The sequence below is a fragment of the Prunus persica genome, chromosome G6, assembly GCF_000346465.2.
Source record: "Prunus persica cultivar Lovell chromosome G6, Prunus_persica_NCBIv2, whole genome shotgun sequence".
Classification (NCBI taxonomy): Eukaryota; Viridiplantae; Streptophyta; class Magnoliopsida; order Rosales; family Rosaceae; genus Prunus; species Prunus persica.
This window is the reverse complement of record NC_034014.1, coordinates 9,991,540-10,016,444: the sequence shown is the minus strand read 5'-3', so window position 1 is coordinate 10,016,444 and position 24,905 is coordinate 9,991,540. Positions and strand designations below refer to the sequence as shown.

General features: G+C 35.4%; 2 protein-coding genes across 5 annotated transcripts; both read right to left on the bottom strand.

Moving 5' to 3' along the window:
• On the bottom strand, positions 3,717-13,421 carry LOC18772693. 2 transcript variants are annotated; one of them, XM_020566180.1, is made up of 16 exons: positions 13,317-13,421; positions 12,085-12,426; positions 10,946-11,189; positions 10,271-10,548; positions 9,905-10,075; positions 8,947-9,711; positions 8,749-8,843; positions 8,166-8,228; positions 7,948-8,036; positions 7,780-7,845; positions 6,993-7,622; positions 6,783-6,854; positions 6,568-6,638; positions 6,409-6,466; positions 4,816-5,113; positions 3,717-4,569 (listed from the first exon to the last, which is right to left on the bottom strand). In XM_020566180.1, exons 2-16 carry the CDS (start codon positions 12,357-12,359, stop codon positions 3,923-3,925), a joined length of 3,822 nt encoding a protein of 1,273 aa, XP_020421769.1. In that variant the 5' UTR covers positions 12,360-12,426; positions 13,317-13,421; the 3' UTR covers positions 3,717-3,922. The 2 variants fall into 2 exon arrangements, with proteins under 2 accessions (XP_020421769.1, XP_020421770.1); XM_020566181.1 differs by having other exon boundaries at positions 4,849-5,113.
• On the bottom strand, positions 15,562-18,946 carry LOC18774616 (ABSCISIC ACID-INSENSITIVE 5-like protein 1). 3 transcript variants are annotated; one of them, XM_020565347.1, is made up of 5 exons: positions 18,250-18,946; positions 16,587-17,607; positions 16,412-16,483; positions 16,298-16,327; positions 15,562-15,860 (listed from the first exon to the last, which is right to left on the bottom strand). In XM_020565347.1, the coding sequence occupies exons 1-5, from the start codon at positions 18,324-18,326 to the stop codon at positions 15,774-15,776; spliced, it is 1,287 nt and encodes a 428-aa protein (XP_020420936.1). In that variant the 5' UTR covers positions 18,327-18,946; the 3' UTR covers positions 15,562-15,773. The 3 variants fall into 3 exon arrangements, with proteins under 3 accessions (XP_020420936.1, XP_020420937.1, XP_020420938.1); XM_020565348.1 differs by having other exon boundaries at positions 15,775-15,860; positions 16,235-16,327; XM_020565349.1 differs by having other exon boundaries at positions 15,775-15,860; positions 16,235-16,327; positions 16,587-18,317.

Sequence of the window (24,905 nt, the reverse complement as noted above, 5' to 3'; positions counted from 1 at the left end):
TAGCTTCTAAGCAATGAGCAAGGGTAGAACCAGAAAATTTTCAGTGGGTGGGCCAATCCTTATGATTCAAGTTATTAGCTTAAAAATTAATGATCATTTTTGTTGACATTTTCTATAGTTTTCTGGAAATAATGTGCAGGGAAGCATATATATACCCTAATATTTTTAATTAAAAAAATAAAAATATATATACAATTTCAACACCAATAGGCATAGTCAGAGGTCTTTGTATTTGGCGTCAAAGTTTGTCCCAACATCAATTTTGAATCTTTTTTCATTAATTTGTTTTCAAAAAAGAAGCATTTTTCTAAATGAAATTCACCATTTCGTGAATAATGTGGCTCTAATTCTCTATATATATATTATTATTTTTTATTTTATTTTATTTTATTTTTTTGGTGTTTACAATTAGCGTGATTGATATGATTTAATGTATATTATTTCTAGAAAACTATAGAAAATGTAAGTACCAACAAAAATGATCATTAATTTTTAAGCTAATAACTTGAATTAGCCCACCCACTGAAAATTTTCTGGTTCTACCCTTGCTCATTGCTTAGAAGCTAAGTCCAAAGCACAGAGATAATTAGGGACTTCAGGTCAAGTGTGAAGGCCTGGATCCCAAACTATAATCACCCCTGATATGTACGTTTTCAGTTGACTCGTTTGACTGGGGGTCAACGTATACCTTAACCAAGGGGTCATATCCTAGGAAGTCGCTATGCCCTTCACTTTCAGCTCATGAATCTAATAGTAATACCTCAATATTTGTGAACCAAATCAATGCAAGATTTCATTCTAATACACAACCACCGCAAGCCATGCAATTTACCAAGCATAGGTCGGCTATATACAAGAAATATTTCTCCTTAATTAACAAGAGATTAGTTAATAAAAAGCTTGCGCCTAATACAACCAAACCAATATGTGCCATGGGAAATACCAACTCTTGGCCTCTAGCTGAACTGTAATGAATTAGTGTCATTACCAACTTATCAAAATAGAAGTTTTTTTTTTTTTTTTTCCCAAAGTTAGGAAGGGGTAGGGGGAATATCACAAACACAGATATTATGGGGCCTTGAATTCCCGACCACTCGAGGCACACCAAAAACCTGGACCAATCCAACTTACATCCATTTGGTCAAAATAGAAGTATATACCTTACCAAAATAAAGTAAAAAACTTAAAGTTCTGCTAGAGCCCTAAGGCATAAAAGGCTAGGCTTGCTTTCTAACTAGAAAACCTAGAAGAAAGCACACACTAGAAATGTCTTATATGACTTCTCGAGTGATGGATCAGATGAGCACATGAACTTTGTAGAATGATCAACAATTATAATTTATAATTGGTCAATAAAATAGTTATTAATTAATAGCCTACAAAGCTTGGTAGCCCAAAAGAAAATTCATTTTACAAATCTTTCTGTGGAGATTCCGTGTTGAAGAATATGGACGTCGAGTATGACATGCTCCTGTAGTTGATTGATCACTCCATCCCCTTTTTTTTTTCTTTTTCTTTTTGCATTCTAAATTATACCACTTTTCTTTTTGCTTCTCAATTGGCCTCAACTTTTCTGTCCATTAGGATCGACATGGAATAAATTAATTATGTATAAACAAAGGTTGGCATACCCATCATTATCAGCATGCCTTTACAATCCCCATTAGATATCATAGGCTACAAATAATCCTATCTTCCCTTTGCTTTAAAGCATACGTCTTTTTTTATTAGGTTTGATTTATCCAACACTAATGCTGCCTTCGTCATTACTTTTTCCAATTTAAAAAAAGATATAAAGAGTGGGAGACAAAATATTCTTACGAGCACCCAATCAAAGTGCTTCATGTTGTTGTGCGAAACACATCGTTGTGTGAAATTATATGAATGTGTTATATAGAAAATTAGATATAAAAACCCAAAAGGTGAAGCATTCATTTGGAAAAGCTCATGTGTTTTGTAGGGTTTAGGTACTTGAGCCCTTAACTGAGTATATTATGTTAAACTTTTTACTCGAGGTCGAAACCATATGTTTGTTTTAATAAGTCGCGTACGTCGTATGAAATTATCTGTCTTGTTATTCTTAATATTTTCATAAAAAATACTATGATAAATTGATATATCATGTCCTTCGTATTTCAAAAGAAAAACGCCTTACTTATATCCAACCCGATTGGGAAAACTGAACACATCTTTGTGGCATGTTTTATGCTCCTAATCCAGTTTTTTTTTTTTCCAGACCAATGCATTGACAGATACTTTTTTTGTTTTGTTTTGTTTTTTTTGTTATGAGTCAAGTACTTAATTTTAATGAGTAAACAAATTTGCATTCAAAATTGGGACTTGAATTATGCAGCAATGAATATTGGTTTTTAAATCATATCTTATATGTTTATAATATAAGAGTTTTTTTGTAATTTGATTGCTAAAGCTGACCTGATCTAGAATAAAACATGCATAAATATCAAGGGGGGCAAATGGTGGTAGCCCAAAGCCAATACTTCTTGCAATTGATTAACATTATCGTCTAACATTAATACTATTGACTTGTAGTTGGTGGATGGCGGTTTGTATTGTGCATATATTATGTATATAATATGGTTTTGTGGTCAACTGTTTTAGCTATATATAAACAAAAGTAATAATAACCATACAGCCATATTTGTTTATCCTAATGAGTTTTCAGAAAAAACATACAGAACAGTACAAATTTCCAACAACCACTTCATCCATGACAGCTGATTTGATTAAGTAGGAAATTACAAAGAAATTATGAATCGAGGAACTTAAGAATAAGGGAATAAAGAATCGAATTAACTACTCCTCTAGTTATCTAAATCCTAGTTTTGAAGGTATTTAATTATGGATTTTAACATGGAAATAAAAATATTTTATTCTATTTCTTCAATTATAGTTTGATGAATAAACCATTTTTGATTTAGTTTCTCCTGACTGATTTTTGTCAAAAGAATAGGTTCATGCTCCAGCTAGAAACTTGATTTGGATTTTGGGACAATTTCACGTCAAGTATCAATTATTTATCTAAACATAAAAATTATAAGTACTCCTATATGTATGTTTTCCACATTTTTGCCATGAGTCATGACACAATAGTGTGGCAGGCTGCCCGAGGCCTACGTCTAGTGTTGAAGGTGAATGACCAAGATGAATGAACAGAAACAATGGCAATTTCAATTGGTTTGGGCCATTAAGACCACCATGGCCCAACCATGCCCTTCTCAGAGAATTGAAAAGGAAGAGCTTCATCACACCATGGTCCATTGTGAGTGCTTTCTTCAAAACAGCTCAACCACATACTTGCCAAAATGCTTTTATTCTATATAAGTTGTAACTATCCGACAAGCTATGTCTGTAGAGACTTCGTAAGAAGAATTTCAGGAAATTTTCAAATCATTATATAAATCAGTGTAGCACGCACAATTAACTATCAAAAGTCTACAATAATTGGATTCACTACCTAAAAGTTTAACAAAGTATGAACTACCTATGCACATGCTGCGGGTTACGTCAGTTGATCAAGACAATACGTCCGCCCCTTTACACTCAAGTTCGATCCCCCTCTCTCTACATTTGACTAATTTAGAGTATCACTTTGTCAACAAAGTATAAACTACCATCAATTAGTTTTAGTTTTAGTGTGCCTCCACATATATGATCGCACATCACACTTTAGGAGGGGATATAAAGTACTTGAACAATAAAAGAAATACACATCTAGGTATCACATTAAAAAAATCTTCAATTACCTCGAAATTCATTGCGTAGAAAAAATTACAATGTGTAGTTAGGTGTGGTGTGGTGCATGCTCTGGCTATACTAACTTGGCTTCAATCTTAGAATTGGTTTTGGATTTTTGATATAACCACCAAAAGGGGATTGGGGTGAAATAAAAGTAAAAGCTGCCTTACATAAGCATCAACTCTGAGAGATCATCCATTGGTATTTCGAGACCAATGGAATCATGATCTTGCAGGCCGTCTTCATCAAAGTTCAACCATGAACTGAGATCTTGGTTCTCTTCCAGGGAATCTAATTCATGTAGTTGCAAATTTGCAATATCAGTGGGTTCATCTGCCTCTTTAGACGATGGCAGTGTAGGAGCATCACTCCGCAATGGTGGGCCCGTCCTATGTTTCTTATTGCCGGCATTAGGAACCGATTGACTTGATGAGTGAGTATTCTTTTGCTTGGATCTTCCTTTTGTTTTGCGTTCACTTCGGGAGCTGTCCAATGATGTGTTACCAACTCCACTAGGTGAAGTGTTTCTTAAATTATCCAAGGTTTGGTCCTTATTTCTCTCACCTCTGTTTCCCTTCGCGTCATGAACAGTGCTGTCAAGAGTTGAAGTTAGCCTTGAGGAAGCACTTCCAAGTCCAACAACATCAGTAATCAGCACTTCCCTCTTTCTCCCCTTGTTCAAGTTTGACATCGATCCATGCTTGGAAGAAGCTTGACCAGACGAGTCAATGACAGCATGAAGAACCCCTGATGAACCCCTGTCATGGTTTTCACTAGGGGAATCATATCTCCCAAACGCACTGGATACTGCACCTGCAGAATCATGGAACAAATCCTGTATGGTTATTAACTTGGTACCCCACAACAATCATTGAATGACATTTTTATACGATATAGTTAAAAGATCTTTACCCTTACAACTTGAATCAGCTAAGAACACAAAAGGAAAGGGTAAAAAATGATAAAAGAAAAAAGATATGCTCCTAAATTAAATTCTCAACTTTCATGGATACATATTGATATCAGTAAACGAGCATTTACAGGTCTAAGTCGACATACCAGATCCTCTGACTTCCGCTTGATGGGAACTACCAGATCCTCTGACTTCCGCTTGATGGGAACCTTCATTGCATGTATTACTAGCAGTTCCAGAGCCAACACAGTCGATAGATTTTGCAGCATTGTTGCATGAAAGTTCAGAGAAGATAACATTCTGCAGTGCAGGATCAGTAAAGCAACTAATGCCCTTTTCTTCAAATTTTCGACATCTGGCAAGTGTGCGTTTGAGAAAACTCAATGCCACTTGTTTTGAAACCTTACGGACTGCACTTTTTGAACCACTACTCCCACGGCAAGCCTGTAAACATTAAGTTGATGGAAAATGTTCAGTAATCTATCATATGCTTTGGTTCACCATTAATCTGATTACAAATTCACCTTACATATTACCATTATAGCAGACATAAGTATTTCTCATAAACATTCACATATAGTGGTACTACTCCACCCACTTCTGTCTTCCAACTCCATCAATCAAAACACATCCACATCATAGACAATAATATTCAATCAAAGAGAACACCATGCCCATCTCTAATTATGCCTACTGAGAAAGATGGTATTGGCCAGCACATGCCTTGCCAGTGAGATAAATTGTAAGATGAAAGGGGAAAAAAGAAGGATTGCTCACTGTAAAGAGGTCATAAGTTGCTTTGGGGGCTGTTTGTCAGTACTTGAAGTTATTTCCGAATGGAAAGGATGGTTATCTTCATTGTAGGGATGGGGACAAATTTGAAACAAAATGGGATGGTAGCAGCATCACTTATCCAGGATTGCAGAACCTCTAAAATTAACTGATACAATATGTTTGCACATGAAAGATAGTGCAAAGAATCATTGATAGCACAGTAAAGGACACGAGATACTCTTTTTTTTCTTTTTGGTCTATCAGAGCAATTCGCTCATGTTCAGGTTTTCTAACTAATATGGTCAGCAAGATATCAGAAAATTATCCACTGCTCCCACATTAAATAATTAATTTGTTTGTTAAACAGAAGCAGGTGTTGACTAATTTGATGTGTGCCTAACTTTATCAAAGTCCATGTTTTACTTTGCTCACATCTGTGGATGAAGGCAGATTAAGCTCCAAAATACTATATTAGTGAATTTCCGAAAAACAACCTAGGTTTAGTCAGTGTGGGAACACTACACATAACACTCAACACAGTGCATTCCACTCAAATTAAAAAAGAATCCTGCATTAACCTCTATATGGATTCTGGAATAGACACAGATACACACACAAATAACATAAAGATTGCTGTCCTTTCTTTTTTATCAACACATGCCTTCTTGTGGAAAGTGAAGTAATGGCAGGAAGAAGTGAATTCTAAAGAAACCTGCGCAAGTTCATGAATTTTGATCTAAGGACAAAGGCGCCCTAAGATAAGGGGAAGTTAAGAAGGATATGTTTTTGAGAGGATAAAAGCATGGCCATGAAAGGGTATCTTGTTCTATAATAGTATACAACAACCCCATAGGTACTAGTTTAATATCTTGATCAAGAAGCATATCAAAGGCCAAAATATTAAAGACAGATGAACAACTTGAAAATGAATAAATATAAAAACAAAAATGAAAATAACCAATTACCAGTTGTTTCCTGTAAGCAATCTCAATAAGCTGATCCATTGCAACTAGTTCAATTCTCCTGTGATATGAAACGACATTAATCTAAAACATCACGACTGAATAAAGAAAATAACTTAAATAGTACAATCAGTAAAATATCCACAGCCTTGTGAACCCTACCGTCTTTCTGCAGCTCTTTCTTTCTGAACAATTTTATCAATTTTTGCTAAGTGTTTCTTCTTCGTCGCAATCTATTAGTTACGTAAAAGAGATGTAAGAAATGGGAAACAGGAAGGTCAATGGAAAATAAGAGGATAGTCATTATGAAAATTCACTATGCATAGATACTGTGATGCATATAGCCTGTACAAACAGAATATTTAAGAAAATGCAACCTGTTGATGCAGCCCTTGCTTGAGTCCCATTATATCTTGATTAATCACTTCTTCACCTTCAGTAAGATCAGGCTGGAGCAAGGCACCCACCAAAAGAAAAAAAAATGTGGAGAAAGGTAAGAAGTACAGACAAAACCACCAAAAAATAACTGGAATAAAATTTTTCCCGGAAGGTAATATTAAGGACCAATGTCTGAGCTGAGTGCTTACCAATGTCTCCGGACATAAACCAATACTCTGCAGCTCCAGGAGAAGCCTGTCATCCAGGCACATCAACTGATATTGGCACTCTGAGGAAGGCAAGTTAGTAGTCTTGAGTTCCCTAGGTTGCAGATGACCAAGATCAGTTGGACATATTTCACAGGCATGCCCCACATCAGAATGTGAAACGTCCTCATCTGCCTGCCACTGTTCATCGTTGTGTACAGAACTGGGCATGCTTCTATTTCTAAATGTATTAGTTGCAGCACTTCTATCACAAGAAAGTCTGTCCAGCAAGCTATTTTTCTGAGTCTGAAAATCCCCTTGCGACTCAACTTCAGATTCTATCCTGTCCCAATCTTTGGGTTCAACGTCAATCTGATTACATGAACCACAATGAGAATCATCACTCGCACACCGTAGGTGCAAATTTTTCCCTTCACTATGATGGTACAGTTCTTCACTTTCATCTTCTTCAATTAAAGCAGAAAGAACTCTTTGGTATAATGGAGTAGCCTTTTCCAGCCTTCTCGTGTCAAAATTTTCACATAAAGCATCAGTCTTTGATGAATCTTGATTAAAATGGTTCCCTTGTCTTTCCCCAGAACAATTAGGGAATTCTCTATGCATAAAAACACCCTGCAAGAATTAGTTCACAACTAATCAATATCCACACAAAAAAAACTTATTTACTATCCTTTTCTCCCTTGAGTTTAGTTTTGTGAAGATATGAAAATAAAATGAAATGCATAAAAACAAATGAAAGTTCACAAGAACTAATGACTAACTGTATTACCGAAACATTATATTCATCACCAAACATCTGAGACAAACTCTCACCAAGCTCCTCTGCAAAACTTAGCTGATCCATCCAATATCAAAAAACGGGAAGAGGAAAAATTTTTAAGTGTCTGACCCAAGGATACTCATTAAATTTAGATGCATCAGGGGACCCATTTAATACCTGCCGCTGTAAGTAGGATATGTCCTCTGAGCTGAGAGAACCAAAAACTGATTCCATTTTCTTCCAAAATGGGGCAGAACTTGCAAGTTCTGCAGAAACCAGGCAGAACTTTAGTGACAAATGCATGGATGTGTAACAGAAATATGCTGCTTTTGTAGAGAACTGTTAAACTTTGTGTGTGCGTGTGTGTTTGTGCACTAAACGGTCAAGAAGCATACTACTAGCATTCCGAGCAGAATTGGCAGCCACATATAGTTCTTCATGATCATCATCAGATTCACCTGATAAGGATATGACAACACATATTAAAAAGTAATATTGCCAAATTCTACATCTAAGGCCTTTTAATACAAGTATTTCCACAATATTTCATAATAGACTTGGTTAAATAAAAAATGCATGCTAAAAAACCAAACACATATAAAACAGAAAATGAAAATAACAAAAAAGATATTTTTTTAAATAGACACAGTATAATTAACATTGAAAAGTAAAATAACAAAAACTTCTCCCTAAAGACATGGAACCTCTACAGGACAACAAGCAAGTGTTTTAGTCTCCAACATTTCACATACTTTAAAAAAAAAAAAAATTGAAGAGGAGGAGGAGGAGGGGGAGGGGGTTGGATTTCTATCAAGGAGAGAAGGGGAAATCTAGTGTATTCCATGCAAAACTGAAATATCAATTCCAGATCCACAATGTTTATTAAAAGCCCATCAATATCAGTTAACTTTGATGAACTTTAGATGCCAAAAGGAATTTGAAATTAACCTAGCTGAAGTTGCATTATTTTAACACTACCTGTGAAATCGGGCGAGTCATTATATGTTATTGGCCCAACACGAGTTGACCCCTTGCGATCTTTCAGCTTTTTCGAGGGTGGACGACCTGTTTTACTAAAAGACCATAAAGTACGATTAGATTTCAGCCAATACACTCAATTCATTGACGCAATAGTCAACAATACCAATGGGACTGAAAAAAAAACAGTTTAGATACCTTCTATTCTTATCGGACATAGGTTTCATCCCGTGAAGAGGCTTTGTGGTTGGTGAATTCTCTGGTTTCTCCATAACTGGAGGAATCCCAGGCCTTGTCAAAGATGGACCTCTTCCACTTCTTCCTTGCCTTCGCACACCATCTCCAATGTCATTAGTTGGTGATTTATTCTTCTTCATGGACAGTAAGTGATCCCCAACTTTTTCATCTGCAGCTAAGGCAATGTCACCACGGTCCATTCCCTTCTCTTTCAACTTTTTTTCCCCAGCTCCCGATTCTTCACTTCCAGATAACCCGTATGGAGATGAAACATTCTGAAGTTCTCTTTTAGATTTCGTGGTATGATTATCTAAACTGCTCGTAACTTGTGATCCATTGGTCCCAACATTAGAAGTTCTAGCACTAAAATCAGAAGTTGCAGCGCCTTGATAGGAAATCTGAGCCTCAGCATTGTTTGTTACAGGAGAAACTAAATTTGTTCTCCTTGTGCGAGAGCTTTTATGTGGTCTCTGACCAACCCACTGGGCCATAGGATGTACAGAAGAACCATTCGATGTTGCACACTTTTGATTATTCATCACACTTGCTGCTTGGACTTTGTTTTGACCAGTAGGCTGTTCCAAACCTTGAAAAGCTCCGGACGAAGGGTGAACATTAGGGGATGAGTCTATATTCATGACGGAACCAGTTCGTGGTGCCCTAGAAACCTTTCCTTTTATCACAGGATTAGGACTTCCTGCACGGTTATCCTCCTGAGGATTTAGCCTGAGGCACAGATTCACGAACAAATTAACAGTCTCATTTTAACCACAAAAGTGAATTTTGAAATCCCAGTGTCAAGGTTATGAGGTGCAAATTGTGATTGTCTTTAATCCAACAACTTCAAATGACTTTGAAACTCTACTAGATATTGTAAAAATCATAGTATGAATAAGATAACTCAGAATGAAATACATACTTAATGTTTCCTTTCAACACAACCCTCTGCTCTAATACAGCTGAACGGTCTTTTGGAACAGGAGCACTTTCCAGCTCATTCTTGAGTACTGCACAGGTACTGAGATTAGAAGGTTCAAAAGATGGTTCCGCCAACTTATTGATTCCACCAACTCCAAGTGAAGATTTTAGTCTGCAACATATCAAAACCTAAGTAATCATACTTACCGAAAGTATATCTATGCTCAATAAGTAATCATACTAAAGATATCATGAATGAACAGTAAGAAAGTGTGAACCTTAAGCAGAATTACACAAATTAGAAAATTCATTTTGATAGACAAATATACGTATATAATATATATATATATATATATTATATGAATACCTGAAACCTTGAGCATCACATATGCGTAGCTTAGAATCACCACTCAGCTTTGGATGAGTAGCTCGTTTTATATCCCGTTCACCACCTATAATTCTATTACTCACTGCTCCCACCGAACGTTTCTTTTTTATTTTGTGATCCAACCCTTCACCTCCAGCAAGCAATCTGCGGGTCTTTTCTTCAATCCTAGCAGAAGCCCCACTAACAGCCTGAAGCTTATTTTCGTCCTTGTCTGTGGTCACCTGCTGCCTTGAGGTGGCAGCTGACCTAACATCTGCCTGGTGGCATTTAGAAAATGTGTACATCTTAGAAAGAAGCTTGCATTGATCACTTCAAGAAGCATGAAAGCAAATGTTGAACTAAAAGAAAAGCTGCAAACAATCTAAACGCCTGAAAACTCGCCAATCAATTTAGTATAAAATTCTGATCCAAAAGTAGGCTTGATCTAAACTTCTCTTTTATTGTACTTGTCTGTGTTTTTTTCCTTGAAGTACAAAGACTAAAGTAGGTTTATTTTTGTTGCATAATGAAGCTACAGAAGAGTAACATTAAGAAAATCCAAATTAAGGAATAGATTTTTCTGCATTGGATGCCATTTCAAAATAAATCTATTTTTGCTAAGCCACATGTACCAAGATTAAATTGAAAGAATTACAATTACTTCAGAATACGAACCCGCACATCAGCCACTGACGTCCGAGCGCGTTTATTGAACCCAACGCTCTTGGCCCTGTCTTCCAATCTTTGAGTCATATTCTCTTGAGGGTTTTTATGAATTTGACTTCCCAATTTCACTAAGTTTGCTCCATTGGACCTCTCACTCGATGAAAGATCGCTTCTCTGTCTCTTCTTTGAACTCAAAGCTTCTCTGTACTTATCCAATTTGAAAATGGATTCACGCAACATTTTTGCTCTGTCCCTGGTAGAAAAAAGCATGTTGTTAATATATGTCACGCAAATTCTAGGGAGTGCTCCATTAAGACAAGATTACATCGACTACAATCTTACCATTGCAACAAGGCGCATTTGTTTAGAAGTTTACACGAAAAGCGTAAGGCGGACGCTTTGCCACAAAATGTACTATATTTGAACGAGGCTTAAACCTCTTTTGTGCTGCAGGTTTATTTTTTATATTATGATAGACTTTGGGAGTTGTTAGGAGACTTTGTATTATTTAGGTGTTTTACTTATGCTCTAACTTCTTTAGATAGGAGACTTTGTATTGTCTAGGTGTTTTACTTACGCTCTAACTTCTTTAGACTTTGAGAGTTGTTAGGAGACTTCGTATTCTCTGCTGTAATTATCTACATAATCAACTGCACCCCAAACTCCTCACGTCTGGAACAAAACCACCGACACCAGCAGCCATATTCCAACCCTAAATCCCTAGAAGTTCATCAATCTAGCAAAACCCATGAGATTAGCTTCAATATAATTAAGTTTGATTGTGAATATATATATTTTTTTTTTTGTGGATAAAGTGAGATTGGGGGAGGGGGGAGGGGGGAGGGGGGATTCGAACATCTCTCTCTCTCTGTCTCTCTGTCTCTCTCTCTCTCTCGTGTGTTGTTATCTCTAACTTAACTTTAAAGTCAGGTGTTCAAAGTATCAATGGAGATGATTTACTAAAATTGTACCGTTAAAAAACCGGTACCGCGATTTGCATGATCAAATGCTCCTTTTGATTCAAATTTAATGAACCACCAAGATCCTCAATTACTTTTGAAACATGAACAACATCTTCAAAGATGAAGAACTTTGTTGAGAAAACTGTCATAGTGAGAAGTAGTTGCTGTAGGGTGAATGGACTTTACCTGGCCTTTCTAGACGCATCTTGCACGCTTTCCTTGAAGTGCTTTAGTTCCTCTGTTGCCACTGGTGGTGGAGGTTTCGGATGGGCAACTCCAAAAGAATGGTCATCCGATATACTACCATGAGGAATGCCCAAAACCCTTCTAAGTTCTCCCGAGCGTGTATATTTTGGATTGCCTAAGATAATGGGCTCCAAAGGCAAACACTGGGGCAAAGGAGGCATAGCTGATGATGGTGTTGCACTACCCCGGTTTACATTATTCCCAGAATTTAGCATTAGTCTCTCAGTTGCCTAATTGGGCAGCTTCTGAAACTGTCCAAAATCAACTTGAATTTGTTTGTACCTGTCATCACATAATGACCAACAAAAAGAGTAAGTTTCCTTTCAAGTACTTTCCTGCGTCAACAATCAACTATTCTGCCGTGAACTAAAATATGTGCTAAAAAAAAGTACAAAATACTAAAGAAAACTTCTATTGGACAAGCATATAATGCCCTGCCGCTAGACCCAAAATTCCCACCTGAGAGAACCAAGAATACAAGCTCAATTGAGCCTCAAACAGTTATTTGAACTAGTAGGGCATTATTTGAACTAGTAGGACAGTTATTTGAATACTTACATTTATCAGCTAATGCAAAAATATGTTCCTTTTTTTTTTCTTTCCCATGCTTTCTGACCAACCAAACAGGACGATTGCCCTATTGGACATCAACCCTCATTGCCACTTGATTACATCTTTGAATTAAATTTTAAAGTTTGCACAAACCATCTATGACCAACCCATAAATAACTCTAAAAGTAAGACTACCAAATTTTGAACTTATGAAGTTTTCATAATTTCCCAAAAAAAAGAAATTTAAACATTATAAAATAAAAGTCCATAGAACTACGCCCAAACCCTTTTTGGCTCGGAATTTCAAATTTCATACAGCTAAAACAGCATAAGAATAAATAAATAATAACTATATAATTTCCTTTCAAATTTTCGCTTTATCTTTGCCCTGCATGACCCAGGTTTTCCAGCAACCAAACATACTTGAAACTTCAAATAATAACTAAGAAAAAAAAAAAAAAATTAGCATGCCCCAAAAACCTGGCGGAGCCCTAAAGTTGAGCCAACTTTGTTTTAGAAGAAAGCGAGGAAATTCTAGGGTTTGGGCTAAAATTCATGCGAAATTTGAATGAAAGAACATAAAATGAGGGAAATTTGAAAAGCGAGGGTTCGAACAGTACCTGAGATTCAAGCAAGTCAAGCTCAGATCAAACCCGCAAACGGAGACCCAAGGACGACGTAATAAAAGCGGGAGAGATTAAGTCCAGCTGTATATATACATTCTACACGGATTCAATATACGCACACGTAATAAAAGCGTATCTTTCTTTTTTGTTTTTGGACCAACTTACGTAAAACCCCAATCTCGTTAATAACTTGAGAAAATACGAAGGAAGTACATGGAAAATGTTTAGTGAAACTTTAGGAGATTTTCACTTTAATTAATTATCTACTGTTTTGAGAACCAAAAAGAAATTGAGGCAACTAATTGCATAGGTGGTTTGATTGGTTTAGGGTGATATAATGCGACTAAAGTGGATGTGGGTTGGGCCAATTGGGCGATGTAGTGTGCTCGCCCTTTTACATTCAAGTTCAATCCTCATCTCGTACACTAAAATAGTTTGAAATACCATCTTGTCAAAAAATACGCACTAATAAATATTGTTACTTAAAAAATGTTTGATGGGAAAAAGAACATTGTTACTTAAAAAATGTTATTAATTATTGAAGTATAACTTAATACATCATAGTTTTTAGTTATAATGATTTACATCTATATTTTTTTTTAGAGTTTTCATACAAACACTACTTGAGATTTTTTGCTTTTTAAAAAAATTTCAATGTCGTTTCAAATTATTTTCACAAAATCATTTGCGTTAATTTTTCATCCACAAATTGTTGATGCCTTGGTGCCATCAAAACTTGTTCAAATAACAAAATTAACCTCAAAGATTAGACCTTAAGGGATGTGTGTGCATTCTAATCTTTGAGGCTAAATTTGTCCTTTGGGTAAATTACTCAAATAGTCCTCAAACTTATACCCGATTTAAATTTTGGTCTCTCAATTAAATTATTCGTTCAAATGATTCATCAACTCTATATTAATCACTCCATTAATTCTACCGTTACATTATGTTAATGTTGCCGTCAAATGTAAGGGTAAAACCGTCCATAACCATCCTATGTTCCCCAAATAGGTGATAAAGTGGTGATATATAGGTGATAAAGTGGTGATACAATGGTGATAAAGTGATGATAAAGAGGTGATACATAGGTCAAAAGTCTTAAATTTAACAGAAAATGTAACCGTAGGACCAAATCGCCGATTAACAAAGAGTTGGTGGACCATTTGAACGAATAATTTAGTTTAGAGACCAAAATGTAAATCGGGTACAAATTTGAGGTCCATTTGAGTAATTCCCTTTGTCCTTTTATGAAATTATATTGATGATATCAATTTTTGGACTGAAATTTGAAGGGTTTTTATGAAATAATTTTGAAATCTCAAGGGTGTTAGTGTAATTTTAGAAATTATACACCAGTCCATAATATGTATCTCTTAGTTTCTTGCATTCAATCGAAATTATATATGAGGGTTCATATTCCCATGAATTCTTTTCAACAAACTTATTCTCGTTTGGTTCAAGGTTTAAGAGAATTTATGGATATTTGGATATGGACTTCCCAGCCCATATAAGGGGAATTTCATACATTGGCTCACCTTGGGAAACTTTTCCCCCTCACTTGGCAAAGCATTTAAAGCAGTTTTTTTGAACTAACTTACCCATGTTATTATTTTAAAATACCACTTTTGGCCCTTACAAAACTATTCATATTAATAACTTTTAATAATAAACACATGGGAATAGAGAAAATGACATTTTCTAGTCCTCATTCTCATCTCATGGGGTTAAATATGGAAAATTTATTCCCAAGAAGTTTAATCCGCAAACCAAATGTCGGAACGCCATAGGAAAAAAACACCATACTATTAGTATTAAGCCTTAAATATTTACCCTAAATTTATCCACACAAAAAATTATATTAACCCTAAAATGATGCCAAAAAAAATATTAGTAGAAAATCTATTGAAAAGAGAAACCACACATACAATAAACAACGTAAATTATTAAACCTTTTCTTTCCTTATGTTGATCAAGCTAGAGTAAGAGAAAGATGATAGTGATGATTGTACTCTAGCAAATAAGAGCATTTACCCTTGATTTTTGAAAAGTGATTTTGAGCCTATCCAGCCATTATCGCCATTGATTTTGGGTTTTTAAAAAATGCTTTGATTCTAACAAATACAAACTTGAACTCATTTTATTTGATTTCATTTTTTTTTTATAAAAAAGTGATTGATTGCATTTATAAATTAGGCACAAAGCTATTAATCGTAAAAGCCAGTCCAAGAACAAATACAAATGCGGAAACGCAGCAACCACAGTAGGTTATCCGCTTCATTTTATTGCATCATCATCCGCTTATTTCTAGGACCATATCCATTTACGTATTGCTACACATTACAAATACAATTTGCATTTCTGATGTCAAGACATGGGATATTTACATACACACACAAGTATGCCCCTCACATTGCATGCATTGTTTGTCCTTTCTGCCACGTTGAATTTCGTTCACCATGCCAAGCTTACTGCCCTTCTCATTGTCCTCAACTTTTCTGCCAATTTTTGTGCTCTTGTAGGTTGTTTCTTTCCCAATAGCTGCCATGCCATATGTGTAAATGACACAAGGTAATGATTTGTTGATTAAATCATAAGGAGGCAGAACATTTTATATTTTTATTAGGGATAAACTCTGATTTTGGTCCCCGGTATTTTGGTCGATAGACGAAGTTCCACTTTGGTGCTTGTTGTTTCAATTTTTGTGATTTTAAACTTGTAGTATACTACTTGTTGCAATTCAAGAAGAGTAGCCTTATGTGAGAGTTCGATTTTTTTAGAGTTGTAAAACACCTCACATATGTTTCGTTGGAAATTTGACTAAATTAAGTTACTATCCTTGAATTGCAACAATTGGTAAACTATGAGTCTATCACGACGAAAATTAAAAATGCATGTACTACACATATACGTACCAAAGTGAAACTTTGGCGAAACTACGGGGACCAAAATCGTAAGTAGCCTCTTATATTAGTTACCTCTTGCTTCCTCTTCTGTTCAGATTCGGCCTGTTCCAAAAGGTGAAAACTGTTTCATTAGTGCACTTGGACAATTGTCTTTTAAAGCAAGAAATAAATTTTCTTGTGTAGTACCACATTCTGCTTCAGCTTTGTGTTCTCCTCTTTAAGTTGATTCAGCTCAGCTTCCAGTTCCACTGTATATGCCTATAAGCAGTAGAATAATTTGATTATAAACATTTCCATTTCTATGTTTTCTTTATGATATTACTTGCAAATTATTTGTAAATTTTATTGATATAAAAATTACCTGTTTCCTGGCACGAGACCTTGCTGCTGACTCTCGATTCTTGATCATCCTGCGTTGCCTCCGCTCGACTACTACCTCCGGTGGACCATCTATTATCCTCTTCTTGTTCTTTGCTCCACCCCCACTGCTCGATTCCGGCAAGCTATGGCATTTCTCAATTGCACTAACACAAGATGGTTCTCCCACAATCACTTTACTCTGTCTACCCAACATTGGGTATGTAGCACCTATTGCGTATCCATTCCCGGACAAATTGCTTGGCACATCATTTTGGAGATTAAAAAATCCTGAACCAAACAACTGTCTCCCAATTCCAAAACTTGCATCCAAACATATGCTGATCTCGTTTCCCATATTAGTGTCACCACATTGCTGTTGAATTAGGGTACTTTCCATCTTCTTCAGAGGAGGAGGCTTGGACTTGGAGGGAGATTCTTGAACAACCCCGGCTTTTACGAGGAAATCTTCTAGAGTAATTTCTCCGATTGTTTGCTGGCGCTGCGGAGGTACAGAGTCGCTAATGTTGTTGTCAGGGTCATGGTGTTGTGGTCGACTTCTTTCGATTTCCGACCAGACCTCGTCCACGGTTTTCTTGCAAAGCGGGATAGGGATGGAGAACGAGCCCTGCCGGGACAGAGTACTGGGGTTGATAGTTGTGTCTTTGTCACTGGCGTCTTGGTCACATTGGCTGGGTTGTTGTTGTGTTTGATTTTCTTCTTCAACACTCCAAATGTTGGCAAGGAACTCATCCATGTTCATGGACCCAAAATTCCTCCCACTCTTGCATTGGATTTCATCCAGAGTGAGGGAGAATATTGAATTCTGTTTGGTATTATTACCCATGGAATGATGTGAGTCGTCTTGGGATGATTCTTCTTGCGGTTCTAGTGGCTGTTCGGGTTCGAATTCGAATTCGAAATTGTCATTATCATAGCCGATGCTTCCAGATTCGTCAGAAGCTACCATTTTAGCATAAAATGGAGAATGTTGTTGTAAGAATAGATGCTCAATAATCAGCCCCCTGCACTCCAAAGAACACAGAAATCAGTTGAGTTTCTGCATGCAGAGGAGTTTTCAATCATAATTAATTTCCAACTTCACCTAATCAAAATAATATCCCAAGAAAAACAAATAAATAAATAAAAGGGGAAAAAAAATCAGATTTCATTTCATATAGGGATCTGAAGTTTGATTTGAGAAACAGAAAACTCGTCCATTTTCTGTTCTGTTCCAGCTAACATTACCTTCGGCAAGTTGCCTCTTCAGGAAAAAAAAAAAAAAAAAAAAAAGATAAAAAGAAGAAACACTACAACTCAATATGAACTCTGTACTCGATGAACAGTTTTGTGCAGGATGAAGACTTGTGTCAAAACTCAGATAAATGCAGAGACATGTGTAAAAGCTAGGCTCTGCAATTGCATGCATCACATCACATCACATCACATCACAAGAAGAAGACAATTTCATCTCACAAAAACAAAAACTATACTGAACAACCAAGAGTAAAGAACGATTGGGGTGTTCATCTCAGAAAATAAGATCAAATAATACCAGATTTCACTGTGATCAAGCAGCCAAGAAGAAAATACTAGAGAGATATAAATAAGTGAAAAAAATAATAAAAAAGGAAAAGAGAAAAGAAACATGCAAAATATAAAAATACCTGAGGTGAGGCTGATTATATGCTTCAATGGAGGAGGGCAGAAGAAAGTGGAGCAGAGAGCATCCTATGAAGAGCATAAGAGGAGTAGTTTCTTGACATTGTAACTGCTGCCATTGTCAATTTTAAACGTGGCTTTGTGTGGCCCCCACATTGTAGTTCACTTTTTGGACACGTTTGGTGCCACATGCTTATTTTCTTATGGGAAAAAAAATTGCCAAAATGATATGCTCAGCAGCATTGAACATGTCACCGAGGTGCTTAAGTTTTCCATTATATAGACAACATAAAGCGAGGCATAAAGCAGTTGAGGTCACAGGCTTCACCAAAAAATAATTGGGCAGAAACATCCTTGAAACAAAAAAAATGAATAGCTGTCGTTAAATTATGTTTGATAATAAGAATGGGTAGTTTTGTAAAACGAACGAAATAAATGAAAAGAAAAGAAAAAAAAAAAGAGTTTTTGTATTTAAATTCCGCACTTCTCTTTGTTCACCCCAATTTTTAATTTAAATTTTCACAATTTCTAAGAAAACCCTAATATCTTATCAAACTACCTCTAAATACACACATACCAGAAGAAAAAAAAATACAAAAGTCATCAACCTCACACCCCACACCCCACATTCCAGCTATCTTGTCCCTCACTACTCTAAGTTTACATCAATCTCACATTACTTAAAGAGATAAAATAGCAACATTATTTTATTATTATTATTATTATTTTAAAAATTGAGAATGAACTAGGAGGTTTTGATAGAGAAATATTGACAGTTAAATTGATATGTAAGTTCTCATCATCAAACAAACTGGCATACTAAAAGAAAATTTAGGATATTTCACGTTCTTTTTTTCTTAGGTGCAAAGGATACTTCATGTTTCAAAATTTATAAAAGTTCACAAAATCCAATAGGTCGGATGAAAAAAAACAGTAATCTGGCAATAGGGTGTAGAGGAGTTTGTATTTTTATAAAACTGAATATGAAGAGTGGTGAAGTGTGTGTGTAAATGTAGTAGGATTAAGTATTAAGTTAGACAATCTTTTTTGTCTTTTTATACAATAATAAAATTTAAGAGCTTAATGATTTAAGTATAAAAATTTTAAAAAAAATGTAGGATTTAAATAGAAAAATTTAAAAACAAAACAAATACAACTCGGAAAGTGGGAGAGAAAGCAGAGGCTTATGAAAAAAGCACGGGGACGAGTTTGTGATAAACCACTTGTCTTATCCATGTTTCGCTTGGACTTGAATTTGTTTACCACTATTCCATCTTCTTTATTTTATTTTTTTGGGTCAAGGTTTACGACTATTCCATCTGGAGGTTAGTTTCTAGTCCCTTGCAAGACCAGCGCTCTCACTTCAAATCCGATATTTTTAATTATTGATTTATTTATTTATAAATGATTTTGAAGTTGCAGATTTCCATGATGCAGGGGATGTAAAGAGGAATTGATGTTGAGATTCAGTTAGTAAGTGCCCATTCAATAGTGAATTATGGGGTTGTATTCTGTTTTCATTTTCTGAAAACAACAACGAATTCCACGAATGAAATTCAAATTTTTTTATTTAAACCTCGTATTTTTTTTTGTTCATTTCATATTTTAAGTTTACTCTATATTTTAATTAAAAATTTTATAATTTCTAAGTAAACCCCATTGTCTTCCCAAACTACCCTTAAATACACACCCATGAAAAAAAATATTTTAAAAAAACTCAACAACCTCACACCCTACTTTCTCCTTCTATGTGGTGTTATGTCGAGCAACTGGAGCCCTTCTCCGAGTGTTTGGTGCGGCAGGAGTTTTAGGCACCTCAATCTTTTCTTGGTCCATCTCTTTTGAAATGGCTCTCCTTATTCTTTTCTTAGGGTTCCATCAATTTCCACAACCACACTAGGCTAAAGCCACCAATTTTTATCCCAGTCGTCCAAAACCAAATGAAAACAAATTGCATAATTAACACTATGAATTTAAGCACCTAAGTTAGTAATTACTAGAATCCTTAAGAACATAAATAAAAACTAATGCAACAAGAAAAAATAAAATAAAAAAACTTAACGTAACTTCTAAAAACCCATTTGCACAAATACAATTAACAATCACCAAGAACCCATATGATAAGAAACCCAAATAAAAGAAAAATGTAACCAAAACTTGAAGAAATACCAAACCAACTACTGAGGATGGGGATAGAATTACAAGTGGGTATCTTTATGTCTTCATGAATGACAAATGAAGAGCAGTCATGAGAGAGCTCGATGATTGCCTGGACTTTGCAGGCAGTGGTTTCTGTTTTTTTGTTGTTGATAACAGTGAATTATGTTCTTAATTTGAGCAATCAGCAATCAAAGAAAAGTATGGTTTAAACACAATAATAAGTTGGATGTTCTTTTTTGTCTTTTTACACAATAATAAAACTTAAAAGCTTAATGATTTAAGTATTGGGGTGAACAAAGAAAAGTATGGGGTTTAAATAGAAAAACTCATGAGACCCACTATAGTTATAGCCAGCTAGCCACTGTAACCACCACATACCCATCCAAACCACTAGAGACAGTCGTTAAACCCAATCACTAGAACCAACAACCACCAATTTAAATCCAGCGGAACCACAGCCCAATTGAGACCGAATTGAACCACCAATGGCAAACCCAATTGAACCTTCCGAAAAATCATCCACCACCGACCATGGCTCGATGAAACTAGATGGATATTTGTCGAAGGGGATGATCATTTATGACTTCAAAGGGAAATATATATATATATATATATTAATGAGAATTGCATAGTATTAGGCCATAGTTTTAGATTGGGTCACCATATATTAGGCCATAGTTTTAGATTTTTTTTTTAAACTTTAGAATTGCATAATATTAATGAGATATTAACAAAAAGGACTATAAAAATTCATAATAAAAACACGACTATTAAAATTAACTCCCATAGTTTTTGTCAAAACATAGTAATTAGACAATACATTTTAATGAAGAATAAAAACGAAAGGAAGTTACATATATATATATTGTTTTTATTTTATTATTCTTAAATAGTTCTACCAGCATATTTTCACTGTTTTTGTTTTCTGAAATAATTTTGCAATTAAGCTACTAAATGCATTTTTGAATCTTGAAAATGCAAATTCGTTTTCTCATTTTTATTTTCTTAAAACGTTACTAGACGGGCCCTAACTTTCTACAATTTGAGCAAACAAGTTGGCTTTCATAGATATTTGATTTGTTTTTATATGCTTTAATTGTTTTTCCTTCTTTTTTTTTCCTCAGGCCTGGGATTCTTTTGGTACAAGAATTGAAAGCAAAAGGAGGATGATAAAGTTGGAGGGACTTCAACGAGCAAGTCCGAGTGGGAACAAATTCAACACTCTTGCTATTTGAAAAATCTCCTTCAAAAACTTGACTGAAAGAAAAATATCAATTGTTAGTTTCTCAACAAATACAATTGCAAACATGAGAAATCTTTAAGCCACGCGGAGCGTGTCTACAACAAAAAATGTTAGAACCTCACAATATAATATAATGAGGATTTATTAATAAAATTTGCTACATTACAAAAGTAAAAAAATAAATCACACCTAAGTAATTAAGGGAAAATAGTCACTGCTCACTCCGCCCACATTCCTCTCTCCCACACTACATCCTCATTCTTTGAGGGCGTAGAGACACCTCGTAGTATTTACTAAAAAAAAATAAAAATAAAGCAACAATATTAAAGAGGGGGATTCGAACCATGACTTCAAATACAAAAGAAAAATCAAGTAGAGGATCCGTGTTAGGAGGGTGTATTTATTAAAATTACATTTATTTTACAATTCAATAGGTCATTTTATATTAGGATAAATTAGTAATTCAATAAATACTTTGGTAGTAATGTGTACTCAGTTAATTTTAGAATTTGTTTAACATCACTCTACAAAAATAACTATTTTTAATCACTTGAATTGAACTACAAATGCAATTTCATTATTTTAAAAATAAATAAATTTTGGGTTCGAAACAAAACCAAGATTAGTTTCTACATCAAACGCCAAACAAATTGTTCAGCAAAAAGAAAACTACAAACAAATTAATTAATTAATTCAATTGCAAAAAGGAAAAAGAAAAGACTGGCAAAATTTTTTTTAAAAAAATTACTGTATTTACAGGGGGGTTGCATTTAAAACGACAGCTTGCACTTATGTGATGATACACTACTTGACGCGTAACAGCTACTTTCCTTGTAATACCCATTATACCCTCACTCTCAGGTTCTCAATAAATACCGCCCTCCCCCACCCCTTTTTGCTCCTAGCTAGCTCTGTTCATCTTCTCACCATCGCTAGATTCGCTACTTTTTCCATTGTCATTTTATTTTCGTCTAGTTTTTATGAGTCTTTATCAATTAATTTCTGCTTGAAATTGATTTATTAATGGCTCTTCCTAAATCAAACCCTAAGATTTCAGCGTCCAAGAAGACGAAGAGGGTCTCTGATGCTATGAAGCCTCATAAAACTGCCATGGCCAAGAGAGGCTCTACTCGGAACGAGAAGGCGAGCGAGCTCTCGAAACTTTGTGATATCGCCGTTTACATGACTGCTGTTGGGGCTGACGGCAAGATTGACTCGTGGCCGGAAAACCAACAAGATTTGAAATCAGTTGTGCTCAAGTACAAGAATCTGAGGAGGGGTTTGAAAGATCAAGTCGAAAAGGGTTCGTTCTCAGCGGAAATTGTTGAGGATCGAGAAATTGGGGATTTGGGTTTTCAAAATAACTGCTTGGGGTCCAAGTTAGACGATTTGAACGAGAGGATTGTTGCTGTGATGCGGAAGATGATGAAGATGAGGGATGATGGTAGCTCCACTGTCATGGAATATCACGGAGAGTAGTGTGGAACCGGATGCAGCATATCAACAACAACAACAAAAATCATCTCTTGATTTGAATCTTGATCCTGTTGATCTCATCATATCCACACCCAAAGCCAAACCTAATTCAATTGGTCAATTTCAGCAAGAAAAAGATTATCTTTCATCAATTCATGATCTCAGAGTACCGTATAATGGTTTCGAATTCGATCATTATTCCGTGGATACTAATGATTATCTCAGTTTGGTGTTGGGTGATGATCATAATGATCTGCAACCTCAAAGTAGTTATTATATGGAGGGTTTGAAAATTGATGGGCATGATGTTGTTGCTGCCATGCCAAGTATGGATGCTGCTGATGATGATATCGAGTTGCTGTTGAGTGATTATGATTTTGATATGATGCAAGATGATGTGCAATTTTGTGTCAATGACTTGGTCGACATGTTGCTACAAGACCCACAACAGCAGCCTCATTCTGAGTTTAAATGTACAATCCTAGATCTTAATGTCTAGTTAGTCTTGATCTGTAAATTTGTTGTTTCCCTGTACCTAAATCCAAAATCTGATGTATATTCTGGAATATTTTTGGCATTTAATAGAATAAAGTACTATTTGTTTATCTCTATTATGTGTTTTTATTTGTACAGCTCAAAAGCGAAGAGCTTTTGGTGTAGATTCTTTTATTCAATCTACTTTCTCACCTTAAATGACAATGAAGAGCATAACCATTATCTTCATATTAAGACATCTTTTCTCACTTTGGGTTAAAAAGAGCAAATGACAAGGCTTTCTATTAGATATCCAAGAATGAAATTGATTACACAAAGTAACAGGGAAAAGTTATCCAAACCAATATGAGCAAAGAACACAGGGATTACAAAGTCATGTTCATAACCTAAATTATCCTTGAGGAATAGATAGATCCACTCTCTGAGGTCCTTTAGGAGTATCAATTACAGTCTTAAGGTCTCCAAATGGAGATGCAAAGATGCCATAGATTGTCCAAGCAATTGGAGACCCCCAGTAGTACCACCTCCACCACACTGGGATTAGCTGCAAAATTCAGCATGAATTGCTATTATGGTTGCAATGATTTGTTATTATTGTTAATATGAAGAATGACTGAGTTTCAAATGACATACCGATCTGGGAATGAGGAAACCGGAGAACAAGTTCCAGAAGCTCGTGCAGAAAGACAAAAGGGATTGCAGCAATTTGATGGCCAGGAGTTGTACAATCACCATCATCCCATAAATTGAGAAGTAGGTAAAGCACAGGAATATGGTGTAATTCTTAAATCTATGCTTCTTAGTTTAATTTCTGTTGAATTTAAAACTGCTTGATTATTTGTCATGCTGGAAACATGCATGTTTAACACATAAAGATTCAACTATCTTCTCTTACTTGGCCAACACATATAGTTGAGCTATCATCAATCTTGATTTCCTCTGTTTTGTTGCTGAGTTGGATACTAAGTCTGCTTAATCACAATGGTTTTCACAAACTTCTCTGTGATTTATTTATCATGGTCAAGGTGAGAGCCTTTCAACATCACAACAATTTGTACTTGAGAAATTGATTGTTCAAGCCTCTCCTCAGCACACATGAACCTCAACAAGCAGTTTGGTTACCTCAAATATCCTGGTAGAAAGCACAACGTGTACCCTTGAAAATTTCAAAGCTATTCTGTCAACTTCTTCTCTTCCTCAAAATAACTCTCTTCATTTGCTGCGCAAAGCCACACTGCTACAAGCTATGATATGTACAATAGAGAATAATATTTCAGTTGTATGTAA

Excerpts from the sequence above, each read along its gene's own strand:
- LOC18772693 (XM_020566180.1), bottom strand. The coding sequence starts at position 12,359 with ATGCTAAATTCTGGGAATAATGTAAACCGGGGTAGTGCAACACCATCA. Across the intron at positions 9,712-9,904 it reads GTGTTGAAAGGAAACATTAA|GCTAAATCCTCAGGAGGATA; the intron begins GTATGTATTTCA and ends TCTGTGCCTCAG. Across the intron at positions 6,639-6,782 it reads AGCAAGGGCTGCATCAACAG|ATTGCGACGAAGAAGAAACA; the intron begins GTTGCATTTTCT and ends CGTAACTAATAG.
- LOC18774616 (XM_020565347.1), bottom strand. The coding sequence starts at position 18,326 with ATGCTCTTCATAGGATGCTCTCTGCTCCACTTTCTTCTGCCCTCCTCC. Across the intron at positions 17,608-18,249 it reads TATAATCAGCCTCACCTCAG|GGGGCTGATTATTGAGCATC; the intron begins GTATTTTTATAT and ends TTTGGAGTGCAG. Across the intron at positions 16,328-16,411 it reads CAAAGCTGAAGCAGAATGTG|GCCGAATCTGAACAGAAGAG; the intron begins GTACTACACAAG and ends CTTTTGGAACAG.